This window comes from Rhodnius prolixus, unplaced genomic scaffold (genome assembly GCF_049639745.1).
Source record: "Rhodnius prolixus isolate KJV_2025 unplaced genomic scaffold, Rpr scaffold_5, whole genome shotgun sequence".
Taxonomy (NCBI): Eukaryota; Metazoa; Arthropoda; class Insecta; order Hemiptera; family Reduviidae; genus Rhodnius; species Rhodnius prolixus.
The window spans coordinates 24,485,619-24,509,113 of record NW_027411624.1 but is presented as its reverse complement, the minus strand read 5'-3'; the positions used below and the strand labels follow the sequence as shown (position 1 = coordinate 24,509,113).

The following is a 23,495-nucleotide window of genomic DNA, read 5'->3' as shown; positions in this document are numbered from 1 at the left end:
ACCTTTAAATTAGAATCTTTTACTACAGTATAATAGTTTTATAATGTATTTTATGTATTAAATTGTGGGGTTGACTTTTCAAAATGTTCTTCCCTAGAATACCTTTTACTCTCCAGATACAGTAGATAAAACCTTGTTTTCAGTGCCATCTTTTTCTGGATAATATAATCTCCCAAGAAGAAATAAAACCTGCGATTCTTATCTGTAAATTAGGTAAGTCGTCTTATTTGAACGGTATCCTATGAAATGTTTTATAAAAATGTACCGAATGTTTGGTTTCTTTATTTGCAGTGTTTTTTTTTTTCAAAAGGATGGTCTCTAACAAATAATTATCACAGCATCGTTCTTGCAAGAAGTATCTGCAGTTGAATGGAAATATTTGTAACTTAACGTTATTGATTTATTATGAACTTTTAATTAAAATTATATTTGTAGGGTTCAGAACGGCGTTCGATTTGATAAATCACCAGCTTTTGTGGAGGATACGTTTTTTGGCATTAGCTGAAAGTTAATTAGAATTATAAAAACGTTGTACAGAAAGGCCTAAACTATCTTAAAAGTTAGTACTGGACTGTCAAAAACCAATCAATCAATAAAGGAATCCCCAAGAGGAAATTTCGAGCCCGTAATTTTTAATTTTATTTATTTCAGTGATTTTTTTTTTTCCAAGAAGAATAGCGCATTTGGTTTTCAAATGACCTCAACCCTTGACATCATTATGATGTTCTACATGAATGACTTCGATATTCTCGCTGTTATAGTGATTTTAGGAAAAAGTTGCAGGTATTGTACTGCATTGAAAATGATTAAGAGGTTAACTTAAATAATACTAATGTAAAGTTCTATAAAAGTAGACCAAAAAAAGAAAGAAACCATATACATAAGGAACTTTCCATAGACGTCACATCGGACTTAATCTATTTAGGGGTGAAATTTTCTTCATATACTTTTCACAAAGCGCTAGTTCATTCCCATTAGAAAGGAAATTCAGCTGTTGGTGTGATTTTAAGCACCTGATCAGAGCGTCACTTATGGATTGGAATATAAGAGAGAAGGCGCCACGATATTCGAGTGGTCATAAGTGAAACCTGCAAAGCTAATAAGTATTATGGTACTGGGTTCCATTCAAGGTTTATTTTATTTAATGTTTAATATGAGAACTCTGTAGTAAAGTAAAGTCCGCCTGAAAAATAAGTACTACTGCTATAAGAAAGAAGCTATTTCAGGCAGACGCTGTCCCATCTCTCTTGTATGTAGCGAAAGTTTGGGCATCAATCGTGAAGTGTCATTTAAGAAATGCCTATTTTTTAATTAACTACTACAGAAGTCTTGACTTTTGCAGAGAAATACCCCCAAATCATCGTGAGACTGGGGAATAAATCTGTCCATACTAGTCTTGAAGAGTGTTTTTTTTTTATTTAGTGGATTCCTTAAAATGCTAAAGTCTAATACAGTCAGATAGCTGGGTAGTGTTGTGCACTTGTAGAGGCGATTGCTTGCGTGCACCTAAATCCTGATCAAACAAATGGATCTTACAGTTGGAAAATTTATTGATTCAGTTTGAAGGATTCAATATCCTGAAAATCTCTGATCCGTTGATCTTCTAAAATAAATGATTCCCCCTAAGCTAGATAAATACAAATTCTCTTTTATATAAAGATCTAGAAAGATCATCCAACTCCTCTAATAATGCGTATTATTTATTCAAAACTGTTTGAAAGCAGATCATCCCCTCAAAAGTACTTGCCTTTTGGACCAGTTGAGAACCATCAAGTATAACTTCTCAATATCTAAAAATTATCAAATTCTTACCAATCAATAAAATTACCCAGAATAGTACTTCTGACGTATGTGGTGCTACTCCAAAGAAGATCTCCATATAATTATTGAATGTTCTGCCTATTGCGGAGTGAGAGAAAAAAAAGATGCAGGCTCTTTCAGTTTTCCTTATGTTCAAAACTAGTGTCCCAAGTTCACAATAAAACCGTATTTTTTTATTTGAAAGAATGTTTAACTTGTTAAAATGTTAAACTTGTTAAATAAAAAATTGCTTCTTTTTGAGATACATAAAAAAAAAAAAATGAACAAGCCTACAGATAAAACTTTTCCAAGCTCATCTGTGAGAACCTCTACGAAGTAAGTTTAGTGATTATTGTTGCACAACAGTTATGATAAGTAAAATAAGAAATCATCTTACATCCAAAAGATAAAGAAAGTATTATAATATATATAAATATATTTTAATAAAATATAATTTATTTATTTCAAGTATATAATTCTAAATTTACACTTTATATACATTTGCTAATTTACAATTGCATCAAATTTTTGATTCAGCATATATTATGGTCGTTTGTTATATAAAATATTTTTTCTTTCCACTCATACATTTCTAATAATAATAACACTATTTAATCAGAACAGCATTTAACAGAGCTAAAAGTACCAAAATTATGTAAAATATTTTATTTTATTCCACATTGTATTTATATACAGAAAATGTTTACTTTTTCTTATTTACACAATAAATTTACATCGGCTGTAAATATTGAGTTTTTTGAAAGTAAATTAATGGATCTAATCAATAATTATTTACAAAATATTTACGCTTAATCTTAAAACCGGAAAATTTCGTCCGTCTTAAAGCTACCCTAATAACAATGTACACAGAAATAATTACAAAGAAGTTCTTTTAGAAGAATCATTGAATTTCACTTCTTTTCCTGTTTGTTAATAACGGAATTTTTATGTGCACACATGTTTCAAGCATTAACGTTTATTCCAAAACTCTTATTCTAAAATCTAATGAAAGACGCGGGTAAAATTCTTCAATACTGTTGGTGGCATAATTCTTAAGATTTCTTAAATGAATTAAAGAAAGAAGCACCACCACTTTAATCAGATTGATGCCCTCTGCGATATCATTAGAATTTTATCATTAATTCGCTTTACGAAATCGCAAAAGTGACATCTTCATAAAGGCGTACGACTAAGAGGCTTCATCGAGAAGTTGTTTGAATACATGTAAAAGTAAGAACAGTTTTCTACAGCACACTTTTCCTCTTTCAGCCATTATGGTTATTTAAAGGAAACAATAAATAAATAACGGGAACCTATGTTTCTTTAAACTCTAGTTAAAGGCACTGGCTGTGGTTTGTGTGGTGGTGAGAACAGTCTTTTCCATGCACGACAAGTTTTTCCAGACCAAACCCACATTCCCGACGAAATTCCGACCACTAACGACAAAAAAACACGCAGCAAACTTACTTCCACATTGCTGTCATGATGGCTTGCAGAAGCACAGCTTCCTGATAGACAAATGGCTTCTGCCCCGTGGAATGTTTCATAAAGGGAACAAAATAAAGATCCCAGTGCTGGAAAAACGTATAAAGCTGTGAATACAGCCAACCTAGTCATTAGACGTTCAAGTTTGGCAGCACTGCCGCCGGACATTAGTATCTCTGAACGTACATTGACCAGAGCTACTGCACCAAAAACTCCGACAACTGTACCAGCCAATAACATTAAACCATGCGGTAATACTACTAGCCAAATGGTTGAATCGCTGGATACTTTGCATAAACCTGTTAATTCATCACCGGCAACCCTATGTAATGTCAAAGCCATTAATGCTGCTATTGCCGGTCCTGCCCAAGCTGCCATATGAAAATATGTAGCCAAACCGTAAAGAGCTTCACTGCTCCATTTTTTAGCTGCTGATAAATACCAGGATGTAGCAAGAATCACCCACCAAACACTGCCAGAAAGTCCACAATAATATAGTACTAGAAATGTTACAGTACATGAGGCACTTTCCAATCCATCAGTTGCAACATATGATTCGTAGCCTTCGGTAGATGGAACACAAGCAATTGATGGTCCTACAGCTCCACGTACAATGTATACTAATGACATAGCATTGTAGCATAAAGCTAAAAACACAATAGGCCTCTCTGGATATCTAAAACGACGCGGGTCCACCCAGAATGTGAGCAATGTGAACAGAGTTGAAATGAAACACAACCAAGACCAGCCGGTGTTCCAACGTTCAGTGAATGTTTTCTCTATGCTAGAATATTGAGCGTCGCTTGTACACAGAGGGCTGCACTCCCGACCGTCCCTTGTAGGTGTGTAGTCTGGCGGACAATCCTTGAGCCATTTACCGCCTGTTCCTTTCTTCTCACTGCTACCACTTGGAAACTGCATGCATAATCCATTATTTTCTCCCACAGGAAATCTGAAAATATAATAAGCACCATGAAGTCATAGTGGTTTATTATTCGCGTAAGATAGCTGAGTTCGAATATTTAGAAAATACGTAGCATAATACCACCGACATGAGGTATATTTTCTTTGTATTACTGCAAGAGCACAAGCACATGCCAGTTTGTGTGTTTGTTTGATATGTGGTCAATTAAAATAATTCAAAAGCGAAAAAAAACTCATTTCTCTGCTGTTTCGAACTACCTCAAAAACCATTAATTTTGGTACAGATCAGTTGGTGGCAATATCAATCTACTGAACTTATTTCCTGTTTATTCGAAATTAGTTCCAAAAATTTCCTTTAAATATGAATATGTACATAAAATCTATAAATGTTAGAGGAAGAGTAAGTAAAACTAACTTCTGGTAAAAGTGCTATGTTTACCTTTCTTGAAAATTGCTAAATCATGATTAAAAAAATATTTAGAGCTATTTAATAATAATAATTAAAAAAAAGATTATTTAAAGATTTTATTGAAAAAGAGTCACTAATAGTAACGGCTTTTCTCATCTAAATGAGTTTCATCAGCGAAATAGGTGTTGGTGGCGAAATGATTAATTAATTGCAGTCTCCTATCTTATGTTTCTTAGCAGTGTCCTATTATTCATTTTTTTGTAAGGACTAAGAAACATATTAATTTGCAAAATTTGGGTCAAAGTGGAGTTCATGGAGAAATTTCTTAAAAGATTAACATTGGTTTTTTAGTATGGAAACACTTTGTTTTTTCTTTAAGTTATTTATATCCATCGGAAGTTTTTGTTTTGATATTAACTTTAATAAACATCATTTTAACTGAAATCAACAAAAGAAATCGAAAATAAAAAATTTTGAGCAGACACACATTCACCCTTCGTGATGATGTATGTGTATTTTGTGTTTGTATTTTTTATAAATATTTTTTTGTAAATTTCTTTGCAAATTTTAGCTAATTAAACATATTTTTTTCTATTTGAAATAAATAAAAGCGAACCTTGAACAGTTGAACTGAACTGGCCAAGTGAAGTGGAAAGTTTCCATTACAGGTTGACAATCAGATTGTACTTCTTCGCAAAGACCTCGGCATGACGGTATAGCACCAATGACATGTTCAGAACAAAATGGAACGAATACAGAGCAAAGGAAGAATCGCAGATGTCTTGAGCAGTTGTAATGGACCAGAGGCATAAAGTTCTGCAACTGAAATAAATAAAACAAACTATCAGTTACGCATTGTAGTTTTAAAAAATAATTTAAGTAAATTGAAAAAATGTTAATCAAATGTCACAAATAAATAATATTAGTTGTTGATAAAGTATTTAAATAAATTTAGTCGATTACTTTTTGTGGCTGTTAATCAAGGAAATAAATTCAAATATTAAAGCCTGTTACAGTAATACATACATTCATTCGGGATAAGTAGATAGTGTAAAGAAAAAATAAATGAATGTAATTAAGCGTGAACGATATTAGATCAACGATATCATTGAACAAAAATTTGGAATAAATTATTAACAACGTTCATTCACCGTATTCACTCGTTTTAAAACCCTAAAACTCTAATTTGCAAATTTTCTAGAAATCTATTGCACTATTTTAGGAGGAGGCAACTCCAGCTTAACTTTCCCATGAGCTTAGCGATGTCAAAACGGATAGAGGGGAGACCCGCAAAGCTAAGATGTACTATGGAGTTTTTTAAAAAAAGAGGATGGGAAAAAATGAATGTAAGCGGGAATTAGAGTTCTTGTGTGTGCTAGTGTTAGGGAGAATCACAGTGCAGAGAAAAGTATGAGAAACAGCGTGGATGGAATATTCATTGCAACTTGCAACATGTGGTTAGATAAAAGAAAAGAAGGACAAAGTACTCCCTCGCTCTTGTTTCTTTTCTTGATACTGGTAATGGAACTTCCAAGATAATTGTAGTGGCTGTTAAAATCGCGATCATTCTGCTGTTATTACAAAGACGAAATCCTTTTGTTCATCTTTTATTCATTTATTTTTATTTCCATTTTTTTTATACTTTTTGAATTTACAAATCGAAAAAATATTCCATAAAAACTATTGGAAAGACGAGTGGGGGAACTCATAATCACAGGGCTGTCGTGCTAGCAGTCACCGAAGCACATCGTCACAGTGGAGAGGAGACCACTTACAAAACAATGCACACTAGAGGCGCAGTTCGAACTCATCGCTCAATGTCCCTTTCTACTACGTGATCTGACTTGACCCTCTGGCCTCTCAGATACCACAATACTGCTTTCAATTTCTTTGTGTCCAACTGTATTCTACCGCAAAATTTCTTTTTTCACGATTAGCTTCTTGTAAAAAATAATACTTATACTATTACTTTTTTTTAAATTCAACGGATTACAGTTAACAAAATTGTTGAGTTAAGCCTCGCACACCCACAATGTAATTATTAATATATTTTAACCAACAAATTTTCTTGAAAATAAAAGAGTAACGATACCATATTTATAATATTAATCTGCATGCTCTTTGTAACAGAGTTTCAGTATATATTTACCTCAGTCCCTGATTCATTTTAAAGAGCTAATGCAGTGAATTGCACGACATTGTCATCAATTTATATATTAATGCGAAATTACTTTTTAGTAAACTTCAGAGTTTGATGAAAATTATTTGGCCGTTACTGTAAAAATTCTTTACACTTTTTTTTACTTTTGGACTGAGTACTCGGTTAAGAAAACGACTGCTTTTGTCAGAAAATTGATGTAAAAGAATCCTCTTTTGAACTTAAAAACTTGGAAAAATTTGAAGTTTCGGGAACATTTTAAGAGTTAATTAAGAGTAAGTCTTGTGAGTGTTCAAAAAGATTTTTGTTTCCATTGCCTTCTAAGAGCCATTTGTATTTAACTGAAAACCAGCTGTGATATATCTATACCTCGGAGGGAAAAGGCACCATGTCACAAAAAGTAAATTTTACAGGGGAGCGAAATAAAGATATTTTTCCAAATTCATTTTTTGTTCCACTTTTCCGGTTGTACTCTTTCTTGTACTTCTCACCATAATTATTGCAGTTGGTATGGCCACTTAACCTCCCATATTTTAAAATATTTTATTTTGATCTCCATTGTGAAAAAAATTTATGCCCATGTAGTGCCTTTTACCCTTAAGCAATGAAGTATCATGGTGCTTTTTAAAAATACATAAATCGCTTAACAGTAAACATAGGACATAGTGCTTTACACCTGTAGAAAGAGCAACAAAAAATTTGTAAAATGATGCCAAAATCTGAAAATCGAAAAAAATGGACATGGTGCCTTTTCTCTCCGAGGTACAGATATGTACACCATTCATAAATAACTCAAATCATATTTGAATCCTTTTAGTTCCAGCTCTTTTTTCAGAACAAAAGTTTCGAAGTAGTCCCTTCAAGTTATTTATACATTTTTTTTTTTTTAAGAAAATACGAGGTTTATCTGAAATATAAAATTTTTAGTGAAAACATTCAAAACTAAAAACATTAAAATAAATAGAAAAGCGCAGTAGACTCCCTTTTTGGACCGTGGGAGCGCTATGTAATGTCAGTGATGAACATTAGACACGGTGCCCGTGAAATCTGCCACGGTCTAGCCCCTCTAGCGTACGAGTAAGTCCTTGGACAGTTGAGTGCTAAACCATTCGGATTGTGACTTTAAAATTACACATTATTAGCAGTATGTTACTTCGTTCTCACAATATATGTATATGTATAAATAACAGTTACTTTCTAATTGTATTTAAAATTATATAAATCTTTTAGAACCTTGTTAGTTAAGATAATGTGAAAGTTACTCATTTTTACCAAGTTGGGGCGGCATAAAATATGTTTGCTTGCACTTATTGGTAAGCTATTATGCTCAGTTTTCAAATACATATCTCTTTAACTCAAGAGAATAATAAAGTCATTGTTTAAACCACAAAATAGTACCTACTATAACTGTCTCGAAACTTAAAAACACTTTTTTAAAAATGTGATCACAATACTTATTGGGATTAAATGAAAGTAAAAATTATTTTAAGTTAATGGAAAAGCAAATCGTAGAAATTAAATAATATTTCTAGCATAACAAAATTATTTGTATGATCATAAAAATGAAGAGTGATCCACCAATAGAAGAACCTGTATAAAGGATCGCCTTGATTGGCCTCTTTTGTATTCCAGCCGAAAGTAATTTATTCAACTTGTAGACTCGGTCATCATAAAGAGAAATAAAAGGAAAGAACTTGATTTTTATCTGCTCCTCCAGAGATCTTAAATGATATGAGTGCACATATAATTATTTAACATTCTTTCTTAGTGTTAACAGACCGTAATAATGACTTTAATATGGTCTGACTTAGTTTACGTCATGTTAGGGCACTGATTAAGAAGTGGCTGGTATCTTAAAAATTGTTTCTTCCTAAAAAGTCATTCACTTAGTGACAGAACAAGTAAAGTTTATTATTATTGTAACATTTATATTTCAATTCTAAATATTTTTTTAAAAAGCTGAAAAAAAATTTAATATTTTTTTCAAAATTTAAATTTAAAATCCTCATTAATATCCTTTATTTAATTTACAGGAGTAACATGCAGTTCATTTTAAAGTCAGCTGATCTTAGCAGTTGCCGCTAAGTTTCAGTGCTTTCTTTTGTAACCTATTCATTGAAGACGAATCTATATTATTGGAAATATAGTTCAACTCCTTTAGAGTATTTAAAGACTGATATTTTAATACTAGTTTCCAACATAAAGTTACATATTTTCACTATGTCAGTGATTGAAAGTGATGAATCACCTTATTTAGTGACAAACTATTCCTTTGATAGGAAAGATTTTCTCATAAAAATGTATGTGAGAGGTAACATACTAAAATTAAGTATCATTGACAACACCACATCAGAAAAGTGGGTGTGTACATATAATTCTATGTACATAGAAGAATTGACCCGCAGAACAGGTAACTATAAAAAATTCTCTATATTCGTAACAATGCTCAATTCTGGTATATTAAGAACAAACAATTGTGTTCGAATCGAACTTTTAAATCATAAAGATTTATTAGCATTGAGTGAAAGGCAGAAACAAGTCAGGTGTTCCCCTTCAGTAGAAGAAGATACTCGTAAATACCTTATACTTATCTACACTGTAGAATTCGATAAAATTCATTATCCATTACCATTGCAATATTGTGGTATGCCCAATCCTAGAATTCTGCAAAAAAGAATTAATTATTTAGAAAAAGAGAAACGTAGATTGGAAGAAGAATTGGCTCAAACTTCTTGCAATAAATGTGCTACACAATTGCCAGCTTTACAGAATAAAATACTAAAATTAGTGCAGGACAAGAAATGCTTGGAAGACGAAGTGAAATGTTTAGCTGCGGAATTAGGTAGTAGATTCAACATAGCAAGTTTTCCTCAACCACAAAATATATCCCTTGTAAAGTGCCGTGAAGAACGACTTCATTTACAGGAGAAAATAAAGAGTTTGCAATCGGAAAATTTAGAACTAACCAAAACTGTAAATATTTTGAATAAAAAACTTGATCAAACGACTAATACTAGCAGTTGGATAACCGAACAACCGCGTAGATGCCTGAAATGTAAAACATCAAAAAAAGAAGTGTGTCTTTCTAACAGCACTAATATGCCCACAACTCTACAACCTACGCTTACACCTATCCCTTCAACATCCTTAAAATATACATCGTCCAAATCATCTGTTTCATCTGGTAAACAAAGTATAAAAGGTCGTAAGTGTGCACGGAAAAAAAAATTAAAGAAATCTGATAACGAAATTAGTTCCAGTTCATGTTGTGAAAGTAACTCAGGTATAAATAATCCTCAAAGAAAAACTAGAAAAAATAATAGCATCAGAAACTCTCAGTTGAAAACATCAAACGTTGCCAGGATATCAAAGTCTGATTCCAAATTTATTTTGCAAAGAACAAATTCTGATTCAGGGAGTAAAACAAGATCAAATAATGCTATAAATACAACCAAACAGAAAAATAATTGCACAGGAACACTTACTCCAGAAGAACTGAGTCTACAGATAAATGCTTTAGTACAAGTTGTTGAGTCGTGGTCAAAAAATTTGTGCAGCTGTTATTCACAAAAACAATGAACTACAAATTACTTTATTTCCTTTCTCTTTTTATTAAATATTACAATAAAACGTTTTTTAGATAAAATGTTTGTTTATTACAGTTTTCAGGTGCACATGACTAATGATGGAGGTGGATGAGCAACTTTCAAGCGTTTCTCATTTGGGTAAATCTCACAATTAATAAGCAAAGTTAGTTACTTCTAAACGCATGGTTTCAGTTTTCCGGTACTAATGTAATGCTCAGAATGAACTAATGAACAGGATAATCTCCGTTTTCTATACACATATTTAGAAAATATTCTTCATATTTAGTGCATGAGAATAGAATCTCATTTACGGTACTATTATGGAATTATTAGGGTTCTCCATTTAAAGAGGCAAGTTGCTCCTATTTATTATTTATTCTTAAAAACCATCTCGAATTCTGTTAATTACCCTACACCAATTAATGCAATGCTCATTTTGCATTTCATCTTTTTAGGGCTTTATTTCCACTGTACTGCAACAAAAGTGGCATGGACATTATCAAAGTGTGCAGTTGGTGATCGTGTTTGTGTCGAATTGATCATAAGATTTGAAAACCAAAAAAAATCTTATTGGTTAATTGACTTAAGATTACATTGTGGTGATTATTTAGATAGGTTGGAGGAATCCATGAGAGTGGATTTTAAGCACGAACTTCTCTAAATTAAAAAAAAGGTAATTAGAAAATAGTAATTATCTTGATTGGACGAGCCTTTAGAATAGTAATTAATCGTGTTTCTTTTTTTTATTTTTTTAAAGACAATCTACCCGCCTTGCGCATTTTTTTTATACCTCATCGATTTTCTGAAAAACGGTTTACCTTTTTCATTAAATTTTATATGATTACCTAAAAAAAAAAAAAAAGAATTATGTTTAATTAATAAACATATTTTCGCAAAAGAGACCGAGGACATTTTAAGTAGAAAAAGCTACCTTTTTTAAATAATTTCCCTCACTGCTATTTTCATTTTATAATTTAATTTTTCGAAAAAGTTATATAAAAGAGTAAAAGGTCAACGTGTAGGTCATATAGGTCAACATGTAATAAGCAAAATTTAATAAAGTCTCTTGCTACAAAATTGTTAAGAACTGAATAACTTGAACGTTCTAATCATTTTCTAACAAATCGGATATTTTGCAACAATTAATATCTCATTAATATTACTTAAATATTAATCATGTTCATTATATTGCTGCTTGCGCTTATTTGCAAGCGCAGATAGATGGTTTGGGAAGAAATTCCATTCTGGTTGACTAATATATCTTACTCAAATGATTATTGGTTTTTAGTAGCTAATTATTGAATAATTGAATCCAATTCATAATTAAGTATTTCTTGCATGTTGCAAATTAAATTATGCATAAGTGTGGGGCAGTGTTCGGTAGTGGTTATGAATGTAGAGTAGTAAATGTGAGATTCTCTGTTCGAGTTTCAAGTATAAACCACTTTTTATTTGTTGGAAACATTTTTGTAGAAAAAATTCGTTCATGTCTACGACACGCCTGAAATAAAGGGTATCACTTTTTAGGAGTATAATTAATCTTTTTTGGTGAAAGAAATATTTTTTAGTTGAATTCATTTGAGAGGGAAAATAAAACGTAAGAATCTTCCAAAGATTGAAATTTTCACTCTGATTTTAGTAAAATTGAAAAATCCGATTGGATTACTTGACATTTAATATGGCTGCCAAGCATGTCATTTTACTAGGTACAGATTTAGTTATTAAAATAAATGTGCTGGGATAGCATTTAAACAATAAGAAATGAATTATCACTTCAAAAATGTTATTAACGAAATACTATTTTATTAAAATATATTATAATCTCTGAAGATGCTGAATGAGAACAAATGTTGGCAGTACAGAGTATTTACCTTATGCAAAAACAAAAATCAGACCAGTTAAGTTGGATCTAACATACCATAAAAATATTTCGTAAGGAACTTTTTTCTTTGTTTTGTTTAACAGTGTCTTAAAACAAAGCTGTAAGAAGCGGCAGCTTCTTAAATATATGACGATGAAAAACTCAAAAAAATGTGGAAGGAAGGTTGAAAACAGGATGTCTGAGAAATGAAGGAGAAGCTTGCTAGTACAGTACAAGTATGGAACAAATACTTTCAATGGATGTGAAGATGATGATTATGGATGATAAAAAGCAGAAATGAAAAAGCTGGAGAGAAGTAACATGTGAGTATTGCAAGTAGTTTTTACAAGACTGTACGGACGTTCTGTACAGTGCATTTATGTTTACGGTTGAGCGGCGCGTGATGACGGAAGGTGTAGAGCAGTGTGGTGCACCAGAGTGTACCATGAAGAAAGAAATAGTGGGGAAGGATGTGTCGGTAAACTTCAATCGGTAGGTTTTTAATACTACTGTCACTGTGTGAGTGAGTGCAAGAAGTAGATGTACATTAGTAGGACGGAGACGGGCCGCTTCAGCAGAGGAGCAAGTCCGGTCATGTGCCACACTGGGGCCACAGCCACATACTAATTAGGTCGCCGCCTTTTGTCTCCCACTCTCCTCGCCTCTGAAGCGCGCACCACCACATTGTAGAGATCCTACTAGTCATCCGTGCTGAATCAAGTTGGCATTTTTTTTTTTTAATCAACCAAAAGTTATATCTTAGCGTGATTTCTGTTCTTAAAGTCTGTTGGAAAATATAAGACTTGAAAATATTGTGTAATTCACATGGACAAATAAACGTATACTGATCCATGGGCGATGTGCACATAGAGGTTTTCGACTAAGATAAATCTAAATTGTGTGGCACTATCCTGTCTATATGTAAGATTGTATTTTGTGATTGCGCCCTAACCTTCTGTAACCGCACTTTAAAGAAATCCACTTTTAAGTTTTTCCAGTTGACAGGCGCCACGGTAGCCGAGCGGTTAGAGGCGAGACCTGCGACGCTAATATATATTGTGGTACTGGGTTCGATTCCCGGTCTTAGGCCTTGGATTTTATTTAATGGTTAATAAAAGAAATTTACAGTAAAGTATGTTTGCTAGTCGCCTCCGTCCACGACACCTTATCGGTAGTTGGACGTTAAGCCCCGCCCGAAAAAATAGGCGATTACTTTACTACTACTTTTCTTTTTTTCCAGTTGACGTAAAAAATGCATTTACAGTTGAAAATTCTATTTAGAATACTTTCACTATGTCCTAAAAAAGTAAAAACTATCCAAATTAGTTCTGTTATATTGATTACTTTTTGACAGTTATGAAGATACCATTTAATCTAATTTTACTGATTTTTATCTAATGTACAATACAATAATCATAAAAGGTTGCCGTGTAATCCTTTTTTTAAATTATTAATGGTTGCCAATAATTTGTACCACTACTGCTTATGTTATTGTACAGAAAAGAATGTTTGTAATTTGTTTGGCTTGAGTGCCCTATATAGCAGCGAGTTAGCGAAGTGGAAATGTGGCTAATAGAGGTCTCCACATATTAGCCCCATAAAATCGCCTTGGGAACTCGCCCCTATCCAGGAAACAAATTGGCCCTGGTACCCTAACCGCCCTGGGTATGTCGGTATTCCTTTCATAGTGAATAGAGAAGCAAGAAGGGCCTTCCTTTTCTTACTTAACAATACTAACCTTGCTGCCTTCTTTTGTCCTTTTTATACCAAGCCTGAATGACAAAAGAGGCCCTCAGAGTGAAGAGTAGCCGTTTTATTTTTATTTTTTAAAATATTATCTCCTTCTTTAACCGTGCGTGCAAAGCCCCTAGCTAAGTAGCAATTACATCCATGTTCACAGAAGTCCTAAAACATTTTACTTACAACTCGTTTGTGTGAAGAATGGGACAGATTTTTAACCCTTAAAATGGTATCATTGCTTTCAAAAATCAACAATCCGTGAATACTGTTTTGTATTGTCAAATTGAAGTATGTACTCTTTAAATGCAGAATCTGAATCCCTTTCTTCAAAACGGCACTTACAATTTTTTTAAAAAATGTTTACGTTCGCTTCTATTGCTTAAAGTACCGCAGTAACCAATTTTCTTCATATTACTCAGTGATCTTCATTTTTACTTTCTCTTACAAATGCATAATATATGAAGTAAAAACCGTATCCTAATTGAATTGCGGTGAGAAACATTCCCAGAGAACTTCAATTAAAAGATTTCGATCATCCTCATCCGTACCGCCTCACGACACGTAAGTTGGTAGATACTTGTTCAGCCCGCAATAAATAAATAAATTGAATAAAAAGATGGTACGTACCTTGATCGCAATAACTTAATTTAGAAAATAAAAGAAAACAAAATTAATCATTGTTTTCTCTACAGAATAAATTAATGTATATTATATATATATATTTAAGCATTTAAATGTTAATTTTTATAAAGATGTTTTAAGTTAATAATGTCAAAAAAAAAGAGATTTTTTTAATTCATATACTTATATTAAAAAGAAGAAAGAAAAAAGAAACATAATAGCATTAAGAGCGGGACGGTTTTTTTAAAAAAAATGATAGTATGGAAACGGATGGAGGCAGGGAACGGCAGGTAAAGTGTACCATCATCATCTCTAGAAGGTGTGGGGAGTTTGGTGTGTGTTAGTGTTGTTGGCGTGTCAGAAGGTGAGATAATTACATAGTATATGAGTGGAGTGCCGAAGATAGTCTGGAAAAGGCGATGGGAAGAGGCTGCCACAAGAAACAAGGAATAAAAAGAGAAAGATATAGCCCATGTACTCTTTAGTTGGCCTGTGGCAGCCCACCGGCTGAACATTAATACGATGGTTCTATGTGCAGCATCACAATTCCTACGCTACATCTCTTATTATCTTTAATACACCATTGATATTAACATTCCATCTTATATGGTCTCATCCTGACACTACTTTGTCCTTTTAATTTTATTACATTTAGTTGCTACAAGATTGTGATCATCCACACAAGTTTTCAAAATTTAATTTTTCCTGGAGTAACCTAGTTTTTGTTTATAAATAAATAAATAGTTAAATAAATAAAGCGCGCGTTTGTGCGATTTCAAAAAAATCTAGTGTAAACGTAAACACTGCTACACTCTTCTCCAGCAGTCAGACCAAGTCTCTTTAAACATTTCTCAACGACGTATTTCTCAGCTTCCAATTCCTCAGAGGAATTTTTTTGTTTTATATAAAATGTTACAATTTTTTAAATTTTAAATAAATAAATTTTAAATTTTGGTAATTATGCCTAGATAAATCACCTACTAATACTGCAATTCGCTACAGCTTTTCTGAAACAATATTAAATCCTTCCGTTTCTGATTCTGTATAAGTAAGATATATAAGATTTACTTCACCATAATCATGTAATGACGAACTTAATATTATAGCGTTCATCTACATTAAAAAAAAAACTCAAACATTACTCTTAAAACTTGTAGTTTTTCTTGTTTTTAAGAAAGTCAACATTACACATTATTCTAATATATACATCACTATTTCTTTATTCAAAAAACTTATATTTATATAAAAACACGCACTCCATGACTGTACACATACGAGGGGGTACCCAAAAATAACCGGAATTGCGTTGCCGCGCATGGAGCTTATGTAGTACGCATTTCTGCCGCTAGACGTGTATAGCGCAATTCCTTGCCAGTTCAGTCCTGCCTGTGTTGTCTGCCTGGCTTGTTCTGTTCATCTGCAGTGATTGTTTTTACCAGCGCTGTTTTGTTCTTTTTTCGTTTTTTATGATGGCAAGTTTAAGTGAACAACGTGCAGCTCTGAAATTTTGTTTTCTACTCTGCAAAAATGCTGCTGAAAGTGTTTTAATGTTGAAAACAGCTTACAAAGATGACGCTATGGGAAAAACTCAAGTATACGAGTGGTTTACTCGGTTTAAAAATGGCGACATGTCGATTGATGACAAACCTCGTTCTGGACGTCCATCAACTGCCCGAATCGACGAAAATGTTGAAAAAATTCGAGAGCTGGTGTTCACAGACCGTCAACAGACAATTGATCAACTGTCAGAGAGTAGTGGGTTATCTTGGAGCTCGGTTCAGCGAATTTTAACGGAAGATTTGGGGATAAAAAGGGTTGCTGCCAAGTTTGTTCCTCGAGTTCTGACTGACAATCAAAAAGAACATCGAGTTGAAACATGTCGTGCTTTGAAACAACAGCTTGAAACTGATCCAGACTTTCTGTCAAAGGTCATTACTGGTGATGAGTCATGGTGCTATGGTTATGACCCAGAAACAAAGCAACAGTCGAGCCAATGGAAGACGTCATCTTCACCCCGACCAAAAAAATGTCAAGTCAAGTCAAGTCAAACATCAAAACAATGCTGATTTGCTTTTTTGATGCCAAAGGCGTAGTCCATTCAGAGTTTGTCCCCCCAGGTCAGACCGTCAATCAAACCTTGTATTTGGAAGTTTTGAAAAGATTGCGCAATAGTGTTCGCCAAAAAAGACCCGATTTGTGGCAAACAGGAGACTGGTTCTTCCACCACGACAATGCACCTGCACACACAGCCATCTCTGTTACACAGTTTTTGGCTAAAAATGGCATGGTTCCGCTGCCCCACGCACCTTACTCGCCTGACCTGGCTCCGTGCGACTTTTTCTTATTTCCACGCATGAAAAAGGGCATGAAAGGTCACCGATTTGACAACATTGAAGAGGTCAAGAAAAAAACGAAGAAGAGCTGTCAGCCATTTCTAAAGATGACTACAAAAAATGTTTCGAACAGTGGAAGCACCGGTGGGACAAATGTATTAGTTGTAATGGAGAGTATTTTGAAGGGGATAAGGTTGTTCTGTAAAAAATTTGTAAATAAATAGCTTTTAAAAAATAATTCCGGTTTTTTTTGGGTACCCCCTCGTACTTAAATATTTCTTTCACTCAAGTCAAGAATTGAAACATGATTAAGGAAAGTCAAATTGCTCTACACTAATCTAACGATTCATTGAAAGAAATTTAAAGGTTTGGAATTTAGTAGAAATTCGTGACTTTAGTAAAACATTTATCTGTTATTTATAAACAAATAACTCGTAAATTGTACTTAATGTTACTTTATTGGAAAATCTAACCACAAATCTAACCGTCTCCCAGAAGTCAATTGTCTTGGAAAAAATTGCCATATAAAGCTATTAGACTACCAATTTGATTTGAAGTGATCACAGAACTATCCTTACTACAAGAGAAGATAAAATAAAAACATATGTCAACGACATATCATCAACATTTATTGCTTTATTAGTAAGCATTTATAAAAGATTCTACTACTATTTTTTATTATGATCCTAAAGTATTTTTATAGAGGCTATATAAATAGGATAGGTTTTATGAGCTTGATAAAAAAAGTGTGGGGATTTAACGAAATTGATGTTTAGCCGCTATTATCATATCGAAATAAAACTAGATTGTTACTAGCATAGTGTAAGTAAAAAAATGCATGAATGCGATAACAATTTATTGCTTCAGATTAAATTTAGTAGTATATTACTAAATTTCTTAGTTTTTTACTTTTTTTTTTTGCTTTTATTAAAAGAGGAAGTAGTGCAATGGCATCAAAATTTTAGAAATTAAGTTTACGATGAAAATATCTCTAGTTTTTTAGGAAAACATTTATTGCCTCTCAACTCTTCTCTCAAGTTTAAATTCCTTCTCTGTTTCTTTGCATGTGCGTGCTTTTGGTGCGCCTATTATATTTCAAAAGCTGAAAATCGTTAATTCAAAATTATTTACTCTCTAAAAGTACTAGCCCAACTGGAAGATTTTAACTGAAGTTGCTAAGCAGAAATGTGAGGGTTTAGTTTTGCTTCCGTTTTAAAGGTATATTTCTTCAAAAGCAAATTATTTATAAGTGTCACCAGGCTCATAAGAGAAATTTAATATTTAAATTAAAGGGTTAGATTTTTCTTTTTAAATTAAGTTTACAAATAAAATAGAACAATTTACAAGAAAATTAAGGCTTTAAAAAAGTTTCATGTTTCAAAATTAATCAAGAGGGAAGAAAACTTATTGTCGATTTCAGTCTTCGATTTTTGTTTATTTTTACTAAGTTTTCAATCTAGAGGTCTAGATTATCTTCAGAGACCGAAATGATTAATGAACAATTGCACAATGGCTTCGATTTCAAAATTTATTCTGTACTTTCAACTTTTTATTTTTGTTACGTGGTAGCTATTTAAAATTGTAAGTTAATCTATTCACCTAGAACCTAGATTGAAAGCTTAGCAGAAATAAATAAAAATTAAGACTGAAATTCTTAATAAATATATCGCACCCAAAAAAAGTCCGCAACAGTGTTTTTATAATTTTTATTTTAAACATTTGGTTCACAAAATTTTGATCGCTAAATTTATTACTAAGTTAGAGATTTCTGTTTTCTATTTGAGATATTTTATCCCAACACAAATACCACATTCATTCCGAACATAGAGAGAGAGAGAGAGAGAGAGAGAGAGAGAGAGAGAGAGAGGTTATTTCCTGAAAGACCTTTGTAACCCTAGGTGCATCGACCCCTTTTAGGTAGCGCTCGCTCTACATCCTACCTAACTCACTAAATATGAAATATGTATTTATAAAAGTATGATGGATATTAGCAAATTCATTTAAATTATAATATAAATAACTACTTACAAAATGTAATGTTTTATTAAAGAAAAAAATGCGTTAATTAGTAAAAATTGAAAACAGACTTGTATCTAAACATATGCTTACCATCTGATTTAAAGAACAAAGGGAACAGTTGTTACTTAGTGGAAAGATATTATGTTAAAAAGACAAATTAAATAAATAATGGGTGATGATGTCGTGAGTGGAGTAGAGTTAATTTCTTTTTAATATGTACAAGATCAAAAGAACCTTCTTCTCTTGCTATTTAAAAATTCAATGTTTTCTATTTCTTTTTTTGTTATTTAGATAGCATTGAGTTTAAAAAAGGTCGATGGAAAGGGAAAGGATATTCGGATATTCTCAAAGGAAACAATATTAAGTGTAGCTGTCTGCGCCCCTTTCCTCACCAGGGGAAGCAAGCTTCAATAATCTGTTGGCATCAGTTCAAAGGATTTTTTTTTTTACAAAGTGAGGCTCGCTCGTTTCTCTTTTCATCAAAGTGCGAGTCACTTTGCTTTCTTTTTTTTTCAAGTCAAGATTAAAGAATGGTAAATAGAGAATGCGTTTCGGTCCACAAAGTTAGAAAGATTAACCGTGGAACGGTATCCTCGGGAGCATTTCCGTCCAATACAGCCTTCAATTTGCTTGTAATTAATTTATTATTATTTTTTCCATCTGGGCTTTGAGATTTTAGACAATGGAGAGACAGGATGAGACATGTTTGATCATGCTTGGGTCAGCTGGCAATTATTCCTGAAATTGGGGATGTCTACACAGCGAGGTTCCTCTCACTGAGACATACATGCTATACAACATTTCGGTTTTTTGTGTTGTTTTCCTCACAAGAGCACTCTCTAATTTGATTTAATTCAATTGAGAAAAGAGGTGCATCTGCAGCTTATTAGAAGGTACTGTCCTGCTTTCTTTTCTTTAAGTATAAATTATGCTTAGTCTGATGAGTAGCACTCATACTACAATATTGAAACTGTTCTGTAGTTCAGTTGTTTAAGGATTGCCTTTACTAAGGAAGGGCGTTATGTTTTGGGCAACATCTTGAACACCGCCAGTACAATAACTCTTTGAGCTTTTCTGTTAGGTTCAACATATTTTCTCTTTCACCACCATTTTGGGTTCTGATATTCTGAGTACATGAGCCCACCCATCGGCTTCTCAAAAGAGGCGTACTAATTCTTGATCAATGCCGTTCACATGATCCTAGAGTTAGCCAGTGTTCAAGCAATTAACATTTAGGGCCCTATCTGTAAAGTTGCTCTTAAAAAGCTTAAACCTATATTTATTGTTTTTAAGTGGGATTATGTTACAATATTTTAGGATAAATACGCACTTCTGACAAATTTATTTTCCTCAGATTGCGATTCTTTCACTAAAGTGAAGTGGTAGAAAATTTAAAAAAGAAATTAAAAACTATAATTTGATTTTGTCCTAGAAATTTAACCTTCTTTGATATTTCTATATATATTATTTATATTTAATATTTCCATTTCTGTTCCTATTTCAAAGTATCTCAAAGCCAGGTAAAAGAAACGATTTCTTCACAGAAGGCCGGTATTCTTAAAAACGATTGAATAAGCAAAATACATTTCAGTGCTATTATTACAATGTGCAGGTACAAAATAACAGACTGTTTAGTTGTAAACTTCCGTTTTTTTGTTTTCTTCTTGTTTTTACCAGAAAATACAATGCTTCAACATTTTGTTAACCTTTTCTGTAAATTTGTCCTGATAGGATGATCAAAATATCCCGTTTTGCGATATTTCAAGTCATCTTTATCCATTATTTGCTTTTTCAATGAGAATTTTCTTTTATTTTGTCTGATATAAGTAATATAATTGTCAAGTTGCTATCAAAATGTAGAAATATCAAATCATTAGAGGTAGAAGTGATTATATCAACTTATAATAATTAATCAGTGTTTAACGATTAGAGAGTTAACATTGGAAGCTAGTATAAATTCACATTAAAAAGAGTCTCTAACTTTAATAAAAGATTTCAAAATTATACCTTAAAATTGTTTCTACGTAAAATTCTGTAAGGGTGCCTCACGGGGAGGATCATTTATCTTAATCTTTTTACAATGTACTTAAGCGTTAATCCTATCAACTTAAAACCTTCCTTTTTTGTATAAAGCTGAAAACACCGTTATTTTAACATCCAATGAAAGATTCTGTATCGCAACTGGAACGCCTTAGTCTTCTTGACGAATAGTCCAAGAAATTAGAGAATTAAAATTAAACAGAGAAATGTAATCACATAGCCTTCACATTTTGAAGAGCCACCTTCTTGCCCTCTCTAGTACTTATAAATTGTAAATTCCTTCCTTCTCTTGAAAAAGTTTACTACTTAGAACTCTACCTGAACTAATGATTTTCTTGGAATCTAAACTCTAGAGACTGAAACTTAACCGACGATACAAAGTGCTCGATAGAAATTCCCGTTTTATTCAAGAAACTAATCTATACTCGTACTGCTATATACATTAACTTTTATGGACCTAACGAAAGTCCTCTATTTCGGACTGCAACTATTAGCTACTGAGACTATAAACTCTCCACTCTAAAACCCTTTGTAGAAATATGTTTTCAACCAAACCAAAAACAGCGAATTGAATTATCTATTTGCTCGCGACTTTATTACATCCTGGAACAGAAAAATATCTTATCCTCACAAATGTTATTCTTTGGCAAGTACTTGCTATACAAGTAAATGAAAGTAAATAGAAGTTCCTTATCCCTATCAAAACTACTTTAAAATGAATTTTCTTTAAAAAAAAAAAGAAGATATAGCTCTTCATACAAATGGTTAATATACTAATTCTAAACGCATTCAGTTTGAGTGATTCTCAAAAAATGATGGGAAATCTGAACAACCCATTACGAATTTGCGTTTCTTATCACTTTATTTTTGTAAACTCGCGAGTTTTAGTAACTCATCCATCCTAGATATTACATAAGTGATAATGTACACAACACACTAAAGGGGAGGCGTTACCATTACTCCTATCTGAAGTACCCTATTTTTTGGAAAGTGGTTCAAATAAAAGTTGAAGATCTAAATGAAAGCAAGTTTAAAAAGAAAGCTTGGTGCCGTTTTCAACTAAAACTAATTGGATCTCTAGGGGGGTACTTAATCATAAAATTTGAACCATCTGCGAAGTTTGTAATGTTTTGTCCATAGATGTGGAAACTAAAATACAAAAAATAATGTATAGATCATCTTTATACATTTTTCTTACTATCCGCATTGATATTAAATGAAAATTCTTGTGTATTAAATAATAATTTTTATGTTCCAGGAGATGTACGTAAGTATCAAGATAGCCCAGCCGAACGAAAAAATATAATTAAAACAAAGTGTGAGACAAATGTGCGGAAGTATTTAGACAAAATAGCAAATTAGTCAAATATAATGTATATATGATGGTATATACATATACATATATGTGATGAGGTATGTAACTCAAATGATTTTTTTTGAAATTGTTGCTGAAAAACAATTAGTAAACATAATTAAATTTTTAAAAAAACATGGCATACCTCTCTTTCTGCTGTAGTTTGATCTTCATGACCAACAAAATTTGGCATAACGGTCAAATTGTAGCCCAATTCGCTACATATAGGTACAGTGATCCTTTCACACTTATGGCCATTAACAAAAATCCATCTCTGAATGTCGGCAGTGATGAGAACTAGTATTACTAAGAGTATTCGCATTGTTATCTCTTTGATGTAGTACGGTATATGGACTAACTTGTTGCTACAGAATGTCACTGGGGATACGTACGGGTGAACTGACAACTACAGACTAACTGTCTACCAAACCTTCCAACAGGTATACAACTGTGTCGGCCAGCACAAAGGCGGACCATGCTTTCTAGACGAAAACTAACGATCATTGCCGAACATCATTCTAGCAATTTAATTTTTTTTTTATTGCCAAATTAAGAAATATGTATTCCTATAAATCAAACTTTCTAAATTTATTTTTTTTCATTGTTGTACATTTGTACATTTGTTAGGGTCCCGAACATGCAAACAGGTTTCTGGCGTTCCCCTCATTCTCTTTGTATTAAGTATTGTCACTTTCTCACACTTTCTTCTTTTCACTATATATCTATCATGTATTCTTAATGAAAAAAATCCGATATACATATATGCGTTCCGATATAATTGAGCGTATATGTACGAAAGATATCTCAAAATGTTATTCTTTTTAATTAAACTGATATTTCAGAAGGACAGAACAAGGCTTGCCCTTGAATTGTCTTATCATTTCCTCTGTGAAACTTTTCTAGCTAGTGGCGGTGATAATCCTTACAGCGCTGTTTAGTGATATTGGCGATTCAGGCTGGGGATGAGCAGTTCCAACCCCCTAGGGTGCGTTCCACTTGGCGACCACAACGACCAAAACATACTTTCAGGCGTTCCACTTGGCGACCACGGTCGTTGTGGTCGTGGCGAAAACGTCACTAATGACGTCACTATTTTCGCCCACACAACGACCACAACGCCCCACCTTAAAAGCTGGGGTCGAAGTGGGCGTTCAGAGTTGGCGC

The 23,495-nt window shown here is 32.8% G+C and overlaps 3 protein-coding genes across 18 annotated transcripts in view; 2 read left to right on the top strand and 1 right to left on the bottom strand.

Moving 5' to 3' along the window:
- Window positions 1-2,238: 2,238 nt before the first annotated feature.
- On the bottom strand, window positions 2,239-22,782 carry LOC141458099 (frizzled-10-A-like). 7 transcript variants are annotated; one of them, XM_074135684.1, is made up of 3 exons: window positions 22,477-22,782; window positions 5,235-5,440; window positions 2,239-4,237 (listed from the first exon to the last, which is right to left on the bottom strand). In XM_074135684.1, exons 1-3 carry the CDS (start codon window positions 22,651-22,653, stop codon window positions 3,124-3,126), a joined length of 1,497 nt encoding a protein of 498 aa, XP_073991785.1. In that variant the 5' UTR covers window positions 22,654-22,782; the 3' UTR covers window positions 2,239-3,123. The 7 variants fall into 7 exon arrangements, with proteins under 7 accessions (XP_073991785.1, XP_073991786.1, XP_073991787.1 ...); XM_074135685.1 differs by lacking the exon at window positions 22,477-22,782 and adding an exon at window positions 8,010-8,285; XM_074135686.1 differs by lacking the exon at window positions 22,477-22,782 and adding an exon at window positions 8,049-8,285.
- LOC141458101 (uncharacterized) lies at window positions 8,850-10,422 on the top strand. Its single transcript, XM_074135691.1, has one exon. It carries the CDS (start codon window positions 8,997-8,999, stop codon window positions 10,353-10,355), a length of 1,359 nt encoding a protein of 452 aa, XP_073991792.1. The 5' UTR covers window positions 8,850-8,996; the 3' UTR covers window positions 10,356-10,422.
- The window catches only part of LOC141458105 (uncharacterized), a 38,152-nt gene continuing 23,703 nt past the window's right edge, over window positions 9,047-23,495 (top strand). For 7 of the 10 annotated variants that reach the window (XR_012460742.1, XR_012460740.1, XR_012460741.1 and 4 more), the window contains exons 1-5: window positions 9,047-9,186; window positions 10,439-10,714; window positions 10,819-11,036; window positions 12,329-12,547; window positions 22,236-22,390. The gene's annotated coding sequence lies outside the window, so the exon portion shown is untranslated. Of the gene's footprint in view, window positions 9,187-10,438; window positions 10,715-10,818; window positions 11,037-12,328; window positions 12,548-19,011; window positions 19,391-22,235; window positions 22,391-23,495 lie in introns of those variants that run through there. The other 3 variants (XM_074135700.1, XM_074135701.1, XM_074135704.1) reach the window with 3 other exon arrangements.

Coding starts and splice junctions, on each gene's coding strand:
- LOC141458099 (XM_074135684.1), bottom strand. CDS start 22,653: ATGCGAATACTCTTAGTAATACTAGTTCTCATCACTGCCGACATTCAG. Junction 5,441..22,476: donor AAACTACAGCAGAAAGAGAG/GTATGCCATGTT, acceptor TATTTATTTCAG/TTGCAGAACTTTATGCCTCT. Junction 4,238..5,234: donor GTTCAGTTCAACTGTTCAAG/GTTCGCTTTTAT, acceptor TTATATTTTCAG/ATTTCCTGTGGGAGAAAATA.
- LOC141458101 (XM_074135691.1), top strand. CDS start 8,997: ATGTCAGTGATTGAAAGTGATGAATCACCTTATTTAGTGACAAACTAT.